This window comes from Marmota monax, unplaced genomic scaffold, assembly GCF_021218885.2.
Source record: "Marmota monax isolate L192 unplaced genomic scaffold, Marmota_monax_Labrador192_F-V1.1 WCK01_AAM20220418_F8-fsc00212, whole genome shotgun sequence".
NCBI classification, from domain to species: domain Eukaryota; kingdom Metazoa; phylum Chordata; class Mammalia; order Rodentia; family Sciuridae; genus Marmota; species Marmota monax.
This window is the reverse complement of record NW_026692413.1, coordinates 631,108-645,092: the sequence shown is the minus strand read 5'-3', so window position 1 is coordinate 645,092 and position 13,985 is coordinate 631,108. Positions and strand designations below refer to the sequence as shown.

At 33.2% G+C, this 13,985-nt stretch overlaps 1 protein-coding gene across 5 annotated transcripts in view; it reads left to right on the top strand.

The window, feature by feature from the left end:
- The window catches only part of Hmgn5 (high mobility group nucleosome binding domain 5), a 58,130-nt gene extending 46,972 nt beyond the window's left edge, over positions 1-11,158 (top strand). For 4 of the 5 annotated variants that reach the window (XM_058578720.1, XM_058578721.1, XM_058578722.1 and 1 more), the window contains exons 3-8: positions 2,855-2,984; positions 4,724-4,753; positions 5,296-5,325; positions 5,603-5,656; positions 7,387-7,512; positions 8,433-11,158. In XM_058578720.1, coding sequence (XP_058434703.1) covers positions 2,970-2,984; positions 4,724-4,753; positions 5,296-5,325; positions 5,603-5,656; positions 7,387-7,512; positions 8,433-9,293 — 1,116 coding nt within the window. In that variant the 5' untranslated portion in view covers positions 2,855-2,969 and the 3' untranslated portion in view covers positions 9,294-11,158. Of the gene's footprint in view, positions 1-2,844; positions 2,985-4,723; positions 4,754-5,295; positions 5,326-5,602; positions 5,657-7,386; positions 7,513-8,432 lie in introns of all 5 variants that reach the window. The other variant, XM_058578719.1, reaches the window with a different exon arrangement.
- The last annotated feature ends 2,827 nt before the right edge of the window (positions 11,159-13,985 follow it).

Sequence of the window (13,985 nt, the reverse complement as noted above, 5' to 3'; positions counted from 1 at the left end):
TTCACACTTCAACTTTTTCTTATGCATACATGACTATGTTTGCAATTTGAGAAGACATAAATCACAATTGCAACAGATTAGACTGAAAGGAGGAAAACTGACAAAAAAAGAAAAGTTTTGACAAACTTAAGAGGAATTTTAGAGCTCACTGTTCTGCATGTTTTGCCTTCCGTCCAACTTCCAAGATTTACCTCCCAAAGCTCATCATGATCATTTGTTTCAATCTACTGGGACTAGGCATTCTGTTCTTTGAGCAAGTACAAACTTTCCCTGCCTCTGTATTTGCTGTATTATAACAGTCTACCCACTAGTTCAGAGCCAAGTGAAATACCACCTCCTCAACAAAAGCCTTCTCTAATTATCTCAGTTCTAGAAGATCCTTCCCTCCTGTTCTATTATTGAGTTCAGATTGCACTACTCAAATGATACAAATAACCTAAAGTTGTAAATATGTATGTATTTGTTTACTGAATCCTACAGAATTATAAAATTCCTCAAGGGCAGAAACTGCATAATACAATTTTTTGCATACCACATGATTTTGCATTTTCATAAGCTAGTCTACAAAAACAAAACCCAACTCACAAAATAATGCTAAATAAAATTTTGTTGAATGAATGCATTCCACTGACACATTTTTATTCCCTTCATTTTTCTCCTTATTCTTATGGAGCAATCATTATATTGAGTCCATTTTTTATTCTTACCTTCTAACTCTGGGACAGTAAAATGATTGAAACATATCTGTGTTCACCCCAAAATACTTTCACCATAAGGGTAAAAAGAGGCATCAGAGGGTTGGGAATGTGGCTCAGTGGTAAAGTACTTAGCATGCTCAAGATGCTGACTTTGATTCCCAGCACCACAAAAATTTTTAAAAGCAAATTAAAAAATAAGAATTTAACAAGAAGTATCAGACCATGAAGGAATTGTCCCAATAACTGTGGATCAAAGGAAGCAATTAAATGTCTTTCTGATTTATTTACTTAAACAAGAATACAATATGTGTTGTGGGAAGGAAACTGAGCTGAGATCAGTCTTATTTTAACTTATTTGTTTAATGCTACACTGTAGCTGTTGGAAAAGAAGGGGCAAACCCCAAAATGATGTGGTCTTCTCTTGAGGCTTCATTTTATTTTGAAGGGATGGGTTTTGGGCATTCTGTAGCAGATATGGTATTCATCTTTTAAATGATAATTACAATTTTTTAATCCACATGAACACAAATGTAATTCTTCCTTAAAGTAACTGTTTAAAAGATTAACTTTTCCCTTCTATTAAACTTCCAGATTAGGAATGTGGAGTATTGTTGGGGCACTTTCTAACATAATTATCTCTTAACAGCAACCAAAGCAAGGCACAACTGAAAAGGGGCTGCAAGGATCTGAGTCCCCCACCCCTTTTAACCATTACTGTTACCAAGTACTTTATGTAATCTCCACACAGAGACCCAAAACCTTTAGGTCTCAGGAACTGATACTGGAAGGAAGCTACAAGTGTCTCTTACAAAAAAACGTTCCCTAAACTAGATTGGGACTTGAGTAAAGCTAGGGAGAACTCTCCTTGGGCCAAAACTTTAAGGGGTTACCCCAAAATTCAATATTGAAAACAAATGATATTTTTAAAAATAACATGTTGGTAATTTTCTTTTTCTTTAAATTTTTTTTTAGTTGTAGATGACACAATACCTATTTATTTATTTATTTATTTATCTTTATGTGGTGCTGAGGACTGAACCCACTGCCTCACACATGCTAGGCAAGCATTCTACCACTGGGCTACAACCATAGTCCTGACAAATATTTTAATGCAATATTTAAAAGATCAGATTTAATGCAAAAAAATCTATGATGAACAAAATATCAAAAATTTAAATAAAGATAGAATCTTGTCCTGCACCTGCATAACTCACCTCGACCTAATCTCCTGAGTTTTGGGCACAACCTTAAATTTTGTGGCCATGGTTAGTGCCTCCATGGCTTTATGGTAATCCAAACTGTGAGTCCTAAATGTGCAAGGCACCTTCCTGAGTCCCTTCACTAAATCTACTTTAGGATTAAAAATCCATTCCAACAGTGTTTTTCCTCTGCTATATTATGCAGAGGAAAATTTCCTTCAGGGTTACATTGAATTCTTAGTGGATTCCCGCCAAATGGGATAACGGTATTTTAACGGGTATCCCCGCCCCCAGAAGCCTTTCTCTCTTCCAGTTCCCAGTTTTGTCTATACTCTCCGCCTGTGGGAGGCATGCCATTTGGGCACCCACCCACCTCATGCCAGGACCCTTATGCTTCTTTGGTGGGGAGTTCACGCAGTTAAATAAAGATTCCCACGCTTTTTCGCTCTCTGAATGAATGCTCCTGTCATTTCATCTTCTCCACCTTCTTGCCAATGTGTAAGGAAAACTGCGCCTCAAACTCAACCAGGTCTCAAGAGCACTTTTTCTCCTGCGAAATGGGAATGGCGGGGGTTTTGGAAACTAGAGAAAGCAACAGTTTGGGGCATTTGCTTGTCATTACAGCATAAAAGAAAAGAAATGAAGACAACTCTGGGTTTCCTTCAGATCATGTCCGAGCGCTACGCTCCTACGAAGTCCGCGTGCTCCTCCACCCCACCCGCAGTCAGCCAGCAGCGTAGAAGAGCTTCGGGAAAGTCCGCGGGCCACGCCTCCCACTGGCCACCTCCTCTTATTGGCTTGACAGCCTGTCACTCCAACCTGGCTCACATTTCTTCTAACCATTCACGTAGTTTGGTTGCGTCTTGGTGTGTTTAAGGTTGCCAATAACGAGAGCTTTTTTTTTTTCTTTTTTTCTTTTTTTCTTTTTTTTTTTTTTTTTTTTTGAGGCGAGTACAGGTCGTGCGGCAATTAGTTCATTGAAAACTCAGTTGCTGTCCCAGCGGTCGGACAGAGAGTGCTCTAGTCTAGGCTTCTTTTCTGCTATTAAGATCTTCTATAGAGAGCTGCAACAATGCCCAAAAGAAAGGTAAGTGAAATGGGAAGACCGAAGGGGAGATTAACTTGTGTAATACAAATTTCCTAAGGCGGATAATTTTTAAAAAGCATTTCAGCTTCTAGTTTGATTTTATGATGTACTGAAAGGACAGGGAGGGAAGGGCAAAGAGCTGTCGGTGTAAGGTTTAAGATGATCTCGCATGCAACTGGTAGTTCACTTTTGGCGTGTTTTGTTTAAGGAGAAGAATCGCTGGAGAGGTGTCTCCATGCTGAATTACAAACAGCCATAGCGCTGTGCTGTCGCTTCCTACCCCACCCCCCTCCCTTCGCTTGCCCTATTGGAGAACACTTCTCCCAACCACACTTCCAGGGAACAGTTTCCTACTCTGCCTCCGGGTTTTCTTGGGGCACGATCACCTTTGGGGAAAGGAAAACTACAGCTTTCTCCTATATTTGCCTTTGTTCTTTCCGTTTTCTCCCCCCCCCCTTTTTTTTTCTCTCTTCCCTCCTCCACTTCTTGTCATGCCAGATGGCTGTGCAATGGTAACTCTGTGCCATTAGGCGGCGCAGACTTCAAACTATCCTAGCAAAGGGAGAGATTCACAGATGTAATTAGAAACTTCAGGGCTGGGAGATCTGGCACACTCCAAGATCTCTAGCTAAAGGTGAAAAGGTGATAAGAGAGCCGTGGCCGATAAACTATTGCCTATGTTGGGGAAGAGTGGGATTTATTCACTTTAGACATACAGAGTTGATCTGAGTTGTTCAGATCTTCTGCCAAAGCTCACTTCAAAATTCCTGGCTCCTTTCAGAAGGGAAATAAGTACACGCTTGGTTTTATTTTTTCCTTGTTTATTTTTCATCAGTATCTTCTAAGGGAAATGGAATGCTATTTCGTTGTTTGATAAAGCCATAAAACACAGTCCTAATATAAGACATTATGATTGTTTTTATATTAATCCTATTAATCTGCCCACCTTCCCTGCTCCTAGAGCCTAAGAATAAGGCTGAAATTCCCCAGTGCTCTAGGGCTGCATGAATCGTGCAATAGCTTGATAACTCCTAGGCTGAAGGGATATTCAGATATGGAAAGCAATCGTTTCTAATCACCATCCCCCTTCCTCATATTCCCGCCGTTCTGCCGGTATGCTTTTCTAGGCTTGTGAAATGAGTCTTGCTATTTCAGAGAGCTGACAGCAACCTTGGAGCAGGTAGTGGAGGGAAGTTTTTAAATCCGCGGCTGAATTTCCAGAGTAAAGCATTAACGTTGTTAACAAAGAGGTTTGCTCTCTAAAGCATTGTGGGGGTTGTAATTCTTGTACGCAAAACTTGAAGAGAATAAGTCCAGAATCAGTGGAGAGGGTCGGATAGGTACATATATTTGCACAGCACATACAAGACAAAACAGACTGTGATATTGCATGAAACACCTTCGTTTTTCCCTCCCCCACCCTAATTTTGGCTTTAAAACTGTACTGCAGGTTAATTCAAAAAGAAAATGGTTTGTTTTTTAGATACTGTTTACACAAGAAGATGGCATTGACTATCAGTTGTGTAAACGTATGTCTTAAGTATGCTTACGAATCTGTGCATGCTTGCACTTTGGTAGACAGCAGAATATAGTTCCTAGGAAACATCACATGGCTACTTGAGAGGGAACTCAGGAAAACATCATAAGTGGTATATTGCAACTATAATCCATAGGTAGTATTTTTATTTATATGCTTACATTGATAACCTTATTTCTGTGTAATATTGTTCTCTGTATAGGCTGCAGGTCAAAGTGATGTGAAGCAAGAGGTGAGTGTCTTTAATTTTAGAATCTGCCTGAAAAAAAATACACTTATTCTATAGACTTCAGGTAGAATAAGATCTAAACATACATGCTGGTGGGTATATTTGTACCATATGAATATCAATATGGTATGCCAGTGAGCTCTTTCATAAATACAATAATAAAAACTCCAAGCTTCTTGAAATCTAGGACTGTGTGCCTGTTAAGATTGGAAAAGAACATCTTAAGAAATAAGAAATGCTTTGTCAGTTAGAAAGAAGGGACTACATTTTCATTTTTAAATATGACCCTTGTTACTAGTCATCATGGTCCTTTATCTTAGGAAGTGAAGCTTAATTTGGGATTTTTCCCCTTAGCCTATGGAGGGTCTAGAGAAAGGGAAAAATGTAACCTTAAATTTCTACATTTATATTCTAACCAATTTCACAATTGCCTCTTTAATGACAATATTTATGTAGTGTTCCATCAAATAGTGTCACTACAATAAAAATCATTCTAGTTTTGTGTAATAATAATTCTCTTAACTGATATTTTTTTTCACTTATAGCCAAAGAGAAGATCAGCCAGATTGTCTGCTGTAAGTAGTCCTTTGAAAAAGCAGCCCATGTATTGTGAAAACTAATTTTAAAATTTAGGGAATTCTGAATAATATTATATTTGATGTAAGAATGAGTTTTGAAGTTTTAAGAAAAAATTTTCACACTTAGGAACTACACTTTTTTCCCTAATACTCAATTTATATCATACATATTTATTTTAATTCAGAGGCAGGATTTTATTTTTAAGGTTCTTTCTTCAATATAATTTCTTCATTTTTCCCTCTTTTTACATGACTTAATTTTTTTTAAATGCAGATGCCTGTGCCCATTATACCAGAGTTGAAACCCAAAAGATCATCAACTTCAAGGGTAAATATTCAACTTCAAATGTTGAAAGAATATTGCTTTTCTGAAGAAATAACTTATGAAAATGCATATATCTGATTATTTTGCTTTTTGAATTTTGTTCAATTAATAATATATTTTACTATATAGTACATATAAAATAATTAGGTGGGGAATTTTTTTCCTGTTTCATAATGATCCACCAGGTTTTGGTATTTTTATTGGGTAAGGACAAAATTTTAGTTAAATAGATTCATTAAATGTCTATGCTTTTGAAGTTTTGTAGTCACAATACCAAATTCCTAGGAGAACAAAGGGTGTAAATTGCAGTAAACAAACTAGTGATTTGTAAAAATAGTAGTAATTAGAATTTGATAATATATACAGGTTGTAAAGTATTTTCATACACATAATTTTTCAGTGGACATAATTGATTTTATATAGATTTCTATGCTGAGATGTTGTGCCTAAAGTCATGTAGACAGAGAAATAACCTCAATATTAAATTCACTTTTAATTGCTTCACACATATTTTAAGGATTTGTTAAATTACTAAAGTCATAGAAATTTGAGGAACATTAGAAATCATCTAATCCTATCATTTTATAGTTGAAGAAATCGCAAATTGTTGTCATGTTGATAAAGTGCTATGAAATCTTTGATTGGAAGGTATTGCTAGAACTAGGGAAAGTAAAGTTTTATTAAGTAATAATTGATCTATTCATATCAGTGACAACAGAAAAGTGTTTATTTTTATTTTATAGTGTCTATGCCTTTTAATGATATTAATCACAGTTAATTTGTATATTGATACAATAGTTATAGAATTGTTCTTCTACAAGTTCTACTTTGAATTCTTAGAATATACAAATAAATTCACACATAATAACAAAATGTGATAATAAAAACATGTATTAAGAATTTGTTCTTAATTTTTCTCCATTATACTTTTCAAGCTCACTATTTTATAAAGTTAACTACCCAATTTATAACTTATTAAAACAGTAAATACATTTTATTTTCTTTTAAAAAGAGGAGATTGGGCTGGAGGTATAGTTCAGTGTTTGAGCACTTGCCTAGCACAAACAAGGCCCTAGGTTTGATCATCAGCATTACAAAGAGAGAGAGAGAGAGAGAGAGAGAGAGAGAGAGAGAGAGAGAAGAAGTGAGAGGAGGAGGGGGGAGGGGGAGAAAATAATGCTAGATTAAATGATATACTATAAAATTATAGATATTAAAATTATTTACCTTTCTTGGCTTTTAGTTTCTCTCTTGTTAAAAAACAATAGCATATTTATATTGTAATTTAGAATTTCTAAAGTAATTTTATATTTGCCTCTTATAAGGTAACTATGACTTGGGTGGTATTGCTCTTTGTACAAATGATAAAACAACCTCAAAGTGATGTATGCTTTTGTTCAAGGTCACATCACATAAGTGACATATCTACAAATCAAGCACAGTTGTTCTGGCCCTTTAACCCAGTGGTCTTTCTACTACCTATATAGCCAGGCATAGAACATTCTTGATAAAGCATTCCTGATTTAAGTCATTTTAAAAATATATGCTACTTTACGTTTTCAATAAAACAAAGTGCGTTATATTAACTTCGTTGACATTGGGCTTATATGTGGCATTTTAAAGCTTTTCCCTAAATTACCACTACAGCTGATGAAGGAAATTTGACCAATTCATCAACATTCTGATTAAATTATGTATTTATTTATTTTTATTCTTTTTGTGTCATTGCACAGAAAATTACCGAAAATGATATGATGGGAAAAAACATAGATACAAATGCCAAAGCAGTTGTTGAAGACAAACAAGATGAAGTTGTTGAAGAAAAGAACAATGAAAATGGAGAAGCCAAAATTATAGAGGTATCTTACAATGTTAACAAATTTATCCACTTGAAAGCTTGAAAATGGATGCAATGGAAAGAAATATTATTTGCCTTTTATTTTAAAAGTTTAGAAACATTAAACGAATAATGATTATACAATTAATAGTAACTAAAGAGAAATGATAATTTAAAATATGAGAATTTAAAGGTACTGGCAATGGGAGAAGTGGCCTAGTATTGGTATTACTTGGAAAATGCTAGTGATCATGACTTGGTACTCTTATTAAATGCAGGCCAATCCTCTCTTGCTTTAGTCAGCATATGGACTATATGTAAATTCCTTTCCAAGAAATCCCCTTCCTGTAAATTCCCTTTATTTTCCCTATAGATTGCAAATCAGGACATTATATAAGTGTTTTAATAGTTTTTTTGCATATTTAATGCATCATTCATTTTCAGATATTGTAGTAAAATACTGAAAATGGGATATAATGATCAAATCTACAAAACAAACATATATATGTGGAGTATCTTCTGTAAGTGTATAGGATTTTGCAATAATCTTTATTTTTAAAAAGCCCAAATTTCCTCTTTATAAAAACAAAATGTATCATTTTCCCAAGGACTATATTTTGTTTACATGCATGCTACTCAGTGAGAATTACTAACACAGAATGACTCTGTAATCCTGTGTTTATTTTGTTCTTCATATTTGTAATGAAAAATATTTATATGAATAAGCCTTCCCAAATTTACTGTTGCAGATTTCTATTTGTGGGTGTTTGTGTGGCTTTATTTATTTCTTAGAATATTTGCCTATGTTGTGATTTTTCTATAGGTGAATTACTTTGTTGTAAAATAAATATTAGTTTTTCCATGAAATAGATACAATCTGATTTAAGTAGGTGGGAGAAACAGTTCCAAATTTACTATTTTCTTGCTTCACTACAAATTTAGGTACCAGTTCCTGCAAAAGAACTTGGGGAAATAAAAGAAGAAAATATCAAAGAAGATGAAGAAGAGAAAGAAACAGTGGCAGCAGAAGGAAAAAAAGATGAAAAAGATCCAAAAGATGAAGATCAAAATAAAGAAGAAAAAGGAGAAGATGGAAAAGAAGACCAAGATGAAAAAGATAAAGAACAAGATAGAAATGAGGACAAAGATACAAATGAGAAAGGAGAAGATGGAACAAAGGAAGACCAAAAAGAACAAGAGGGTAAAGAGCAAGAGGGGGAAGAAGGAAAAGGGAAAAAAGAAGATGGAAAGGAGGACAAAGATGGAATAAGCAAAGGAGATGATAGAGAGGGGGAAGACAGAAAAGAGAAAGGAGATGGAAAAGATGATGAAGATGGTGAAAAGGAAGAAGACAGACAAGAAAAAGATGATAAAGAGAAAGATGGAACAGAGGAGGAAGATGGAAAAGGCAAAGAAGATGAAGAAGAGGAGGAGGAAGATAGAAATGAAGATGAAGGTAAAAATGAGGAAGAAAATGGAAAGGACAGTGAAGAAGATGGAAAAGATGAGGAAGGAGGAAAAGAAGAAGAAGCAAAAGAAAAAGAAAGAGAAAAAGAGGAAGAAGAAGGAAAAGAGGAAAAAGAAGAAAAAGTAGGAAAAGAAGAAGGAAAAGAGAAAAAAGTAGGAAAAGAAGAAGAAAGAAAAGAGAAAAAAGAAGGAAAAGAAGAAAATGGAAAAGGGGATGGGAAAAATGGAGGAGATGAAAAGGAAAAGGAAAACAAGGCTGAAGTTGGAAAAGAAGCTGAAAACAAAGAGGTCAAAAAAGAAGATGGAAAAAAAGAGGAGTCTCTGAGTACTGTTTAACACTGCCCTATATACTTTCATAATTTGTTAACATGTACCTTTGTGTTGTAATGATAATAGAGATAAATATTTTTATCAGATATTTTATAAACACTGCTTTTCTTTAGCACCATTTAATTTCAGAACATCTTCATACTGATTATTATTAGTTACAAAATGCCTAACATGAAAACTTCATCTATAAATATCGTGATTATAGTAGGGGAATGTATAAAAATACACTATTTGTTTTGTGTAAATTATGTGTTAAAATCTTTTAATTGAATTTTATTCCTACATATGATAATTTCACAAAGTAGAAGAATTCCAAAAGAAGGCGTTTCATCCAACATTCTTATGGTTCTTTAGGTGGCTTTTATAAAAATGTGAACTATTTTCATGTAATGCTTAGTTATGTTTCCCAAAGATAATTTTATTAGTAGCTTGGGAAAAGTATAAATAAAATTGTAATCCCATTTTCAAAGAAATATAAACGTTTACTTCAGAAGGGCAGTTTTAAGTACATGTGTGTGCACAATATTTTACTGGATTTATCTAAATAAAAAGATTTCAGAGATGATCATGGTTTGTTATATCTCCAAAACTGTTGTTAATGAAATGTTATAATACTTTATTTTTTCTATTGTGATATTCATGAAAGCAGTAAAACTTTTTCCACTGAACTACCATTAATATAAAACTCAGTTTTAATCATTTAAAGTGTACAATTCAAGTATTAAGTATGTTCATAATGTTGGATAATCATAACCACACTATGTAATTCCATTGCATTTTTAACCACCCAAATAAAAAGTACCACTTAGCAGTCTTTCCCAATTTCCTTCTAACCCACATGCCATTCTCCAGCCCCAGGTAATGGTTTCTTTTATGAAATTTTTGCCAACTATGGACACTTCATGTAAATGGAATCATGCAATATGCATATGCCATTTTGTGTTTGGCTTTGTTAACTTAGCACAATGTTTTTAGGTTCATCTATATCATAACATGCATCATTACTTCATTAACTTTTATGGCTGAATAATATTCCATTTCATCAAAATAAGACATTTTGTTTTTTAATGGACATTAGGATTGTCTCCACATTTTGTCAGCCATGAACAATGCTGCTATGAATATTCCTGTACAAGTTTTAATGCAGATGCATGTTTTCATTTCTTCTGAGTATATATTTAACAGTAAAACCACTGGGTCTTATAATATTTGTCTAACTTTTAGAAAACCTTCAGTCTGTTTTCAAAGTGCTTTCTACATTTTATATCCCCATCATCAATGTATGAAGGTAAAAATTTCTCCACATATTTGCCAACAATTGTTATTCTCTGTCATTTATCATAGCCATCTCTTTAGGGTGATTTGGGAAGATAAAACTCATGTGATTTTGATTTGTTTTTCTCTAATGATGTTTTCATCTCCTCATGTGGCTTGTTTGCTATTCAAATTATTTGTTCATTTGTTTGTTGATTTTTCATTTTAGCATTAACTTTTAAGGAATTTCTCTAATTTTTATATAAGTCCATTGTCAGATTATTTGTGGAAATTTTTTATACTCTGTGGTTTTCACTTTATTGATCACAGTAACTGTATGGAAAGCAATATATAACAGATATATGGATTTATGTCTTTGATTCTTAATTCTGTTTCATTGATCTCTACCTTTATGTTATTATCACACGTTTGATTACCATAGCATTGTAAGCTTTAACATCTAAAGGTATCAGTACTCCAAATTTGTTCTTGATCATTCATAGTTCCTTGCAATTGCATATGAATTTTAGGACCAGTTTGTCCATTTCTGTAAACAAATGTAGTCAAGAGTTTTCATAAAGATTTCAATAAATATGCGTGCATATCAAGCTGGATAATATTACCAGATTAAAATTAATAAGTTTTTCATTCCGTAAACACAAGGTGTCTTTCCATTTATTTAGTTTCTCTTTAATTTCTCTTAGCACTTATGCTGTTGTTTTCACTATATAAATCTTACATCACTTCCTTGGTTAAATTTATTTCTCAATATTTTATTCTTTACATCCTATAAATGGAATGATAAATTGACTTCTGTTTCAGATTGTTTTTTTGCTGATGTATAGAAGTATAACTGATTTTGTACATTTAACTTGTATTGTCAAAATTTGCTGAACTAATTTGTTAGCTCTACTAGACATTTTTGGATTCTTCACAGTTTTTGTTATAAAATTGTGTCATCTGCAGTGATTTACTTCTTCCTTCCTATTTTTTGCCTAACTGCCCTAGATTTAAAAAGACTTCACAAATAATAAGAATACAAAAGAAGCTACACAAAATTCAGGAAGCCTGGTTTTCAAAACATAAGCCTCTGTCATAACATTTCCTAGGGCTAGTAGTTACTGTACCATTTTATACACTTGCTGCATTGCTACAATAGCTACAGTAATTAAAACCAATCTAAAAAGACTGGCTAAACTGCTAGGCACTCCCCTTGATCTGCTTCCAAACTATATTCTGCAACTATAGAGAATGCATTGCCAAAACATCCAACACTGAAGTTGGTCTCTTAAGCACCTTAATCCTCTTCATTTTCGTTGCTAAAATAAAACTAACAATTCTGGTTGCCACTTTAGAAACGTATTCCAGGTTACTAGCAGAATGGTGGTAATGGATAATCTTAACTTTTCATATGAAACCCTGTCCTCTACATAAAGAAGGTAGCTAGCTTCTTTAAAACATTATTTAAAATGCATATTAAAAGATATGACAAGAATGTCATGGCAAATGACAGGAAGTATATTTTTCCACAATATGTTACTAAAGTGAACTTTCATTCTCAGGTCTTGTCTAATTTTCTTTCTTGATGATTTAGTTGGATCTTACTTGACATTTTCCATCAGAATTTTGTTTTCCTTGGCTGGGGCTATAACTCGGTGATTGAGTGCTTGCCTAGCATGTGTGTGGTGCTGAGTTCGATTCTCAGCACTGCACATACATACATACATACATAAACAAATAAAAATAAATATTCATTGACAACTAAAAAATAATTTTTAAAAATTGTTTCCCATAATTCTCTCCTAGAAATCTCAATAATTGCAAGATATAAAGAAAGAAGGGGTATCAATTAATAGGCAAAATACATCATCACTGGAAGTGAATGTGAAGATAAATTGCAAATCTACAGAACAATCTTTGCTAAAGATATGGAGAAATAACAAAGAGTACAAAATATCTATAGGGAAATACGCAAATAGTTCAAGAATGGCATTTGGAGCTTTTTAAATAATATGAGCCGTATTTCTTTATCTAATTTGCAACACAAATTATTGGTATATAATACTGATTCAGAAAAATAATTGATTTCTTTAGTATATAATGCTGAAATTTTTTGTAAAAATTTTTGGTGTGACTTTAGAGTTCCCCATTAGTAAGCATGGTTCTCATAAACCAGGATGAGATGACAAAGACAAATCATGACATCATTTTTTAAAAAATAAGGTTTTGATAATCCTAAAACAGTAGTGTTTTGCCCTTAAGAGACTTTATTTTTTAATATATTACAGCAGAAATTCTCCAGAAATAAAAAATACTGCTCTTAACAAATGGTTTAAATAGGTACAAATATGTAATCAATAAAAATTTGAAATTCAAAAAAAATTGTTTACCATAAGGAACAGAGAAAAAACTTCTCAAATTTGCTGTGGTTTAGAGTCTCCTGTACTAAAATTAAGTTAAATCTAAACCAGGAAATAGGTAAATGACTTGGGTGAGAATACTTTCCCATAATGCAGAAGAAGTTTATTACTATGATATTTATACAATATATATGTTGTTTTTAAGTCTTAAAATAGACATATTTAAGAATATAATCTATCAATAATAATTCATTTTCTCAATAGTTTTTCAGATTGTATTGATCTGTTTAGGACAGAAAATTAAGTCAGGCAAAAGCTGAATTTTATATAAAGTAATGATGACTGTTTCACAAATGTTATGCCTATAACTGGACTTCTTTAATTATGGATATTTATTAAGGATTTTCATAACATGTTTTCTTTAAAATTTTTGTTTACCATAAACACTTCCTTAACAAATTTATATCAAGTATCACATAATAGTGTAGATCAAAATTGTTTTCCTTTCTTTAATTATTACTCAGAAAAGCAAGGGTATTATGTATTCTATCATATATGGATGCTAAAGAGGACATAGAAAAATGGTGTGGAGGATCACATGAAAATTCAAGGGAAACCAATGGATTAGAAGAAAGGGGATAGGCAAAGGGAAGGGGGAAAGGAGAATACCGGGGAAAAATATTGACAAAATTATATTGTGTGTATATGAATATGTAACAACAAATCTCATCTTTATGTATAATTATAATGCATCAATAAACACAGGGAAGGGCTGGGGTTGTAGCTCAGTGGTAGAGCACTTGCCTCTCACATGTGAGTCCCTAGGTTCAATTATCTTCACCACATAAAAATAAAGGTATTAAAAAATAAAATACAGGGAAAAAGTTAAACATTAAAAATTATGTAGTGCTTAAGAACCAAGATTATTATTTAGTAAATGTTATAAGACAATATATTCCTTCAATATCTTAGTAACTGGATCAGGTAGTCTGGACATGATGGGATTTGCTCAATAACATAAAGGAACTTCATGGTTTGTAGAAGTTGAGTTTCAGATCTTACAATGGAGAAAAGGATGGATGTC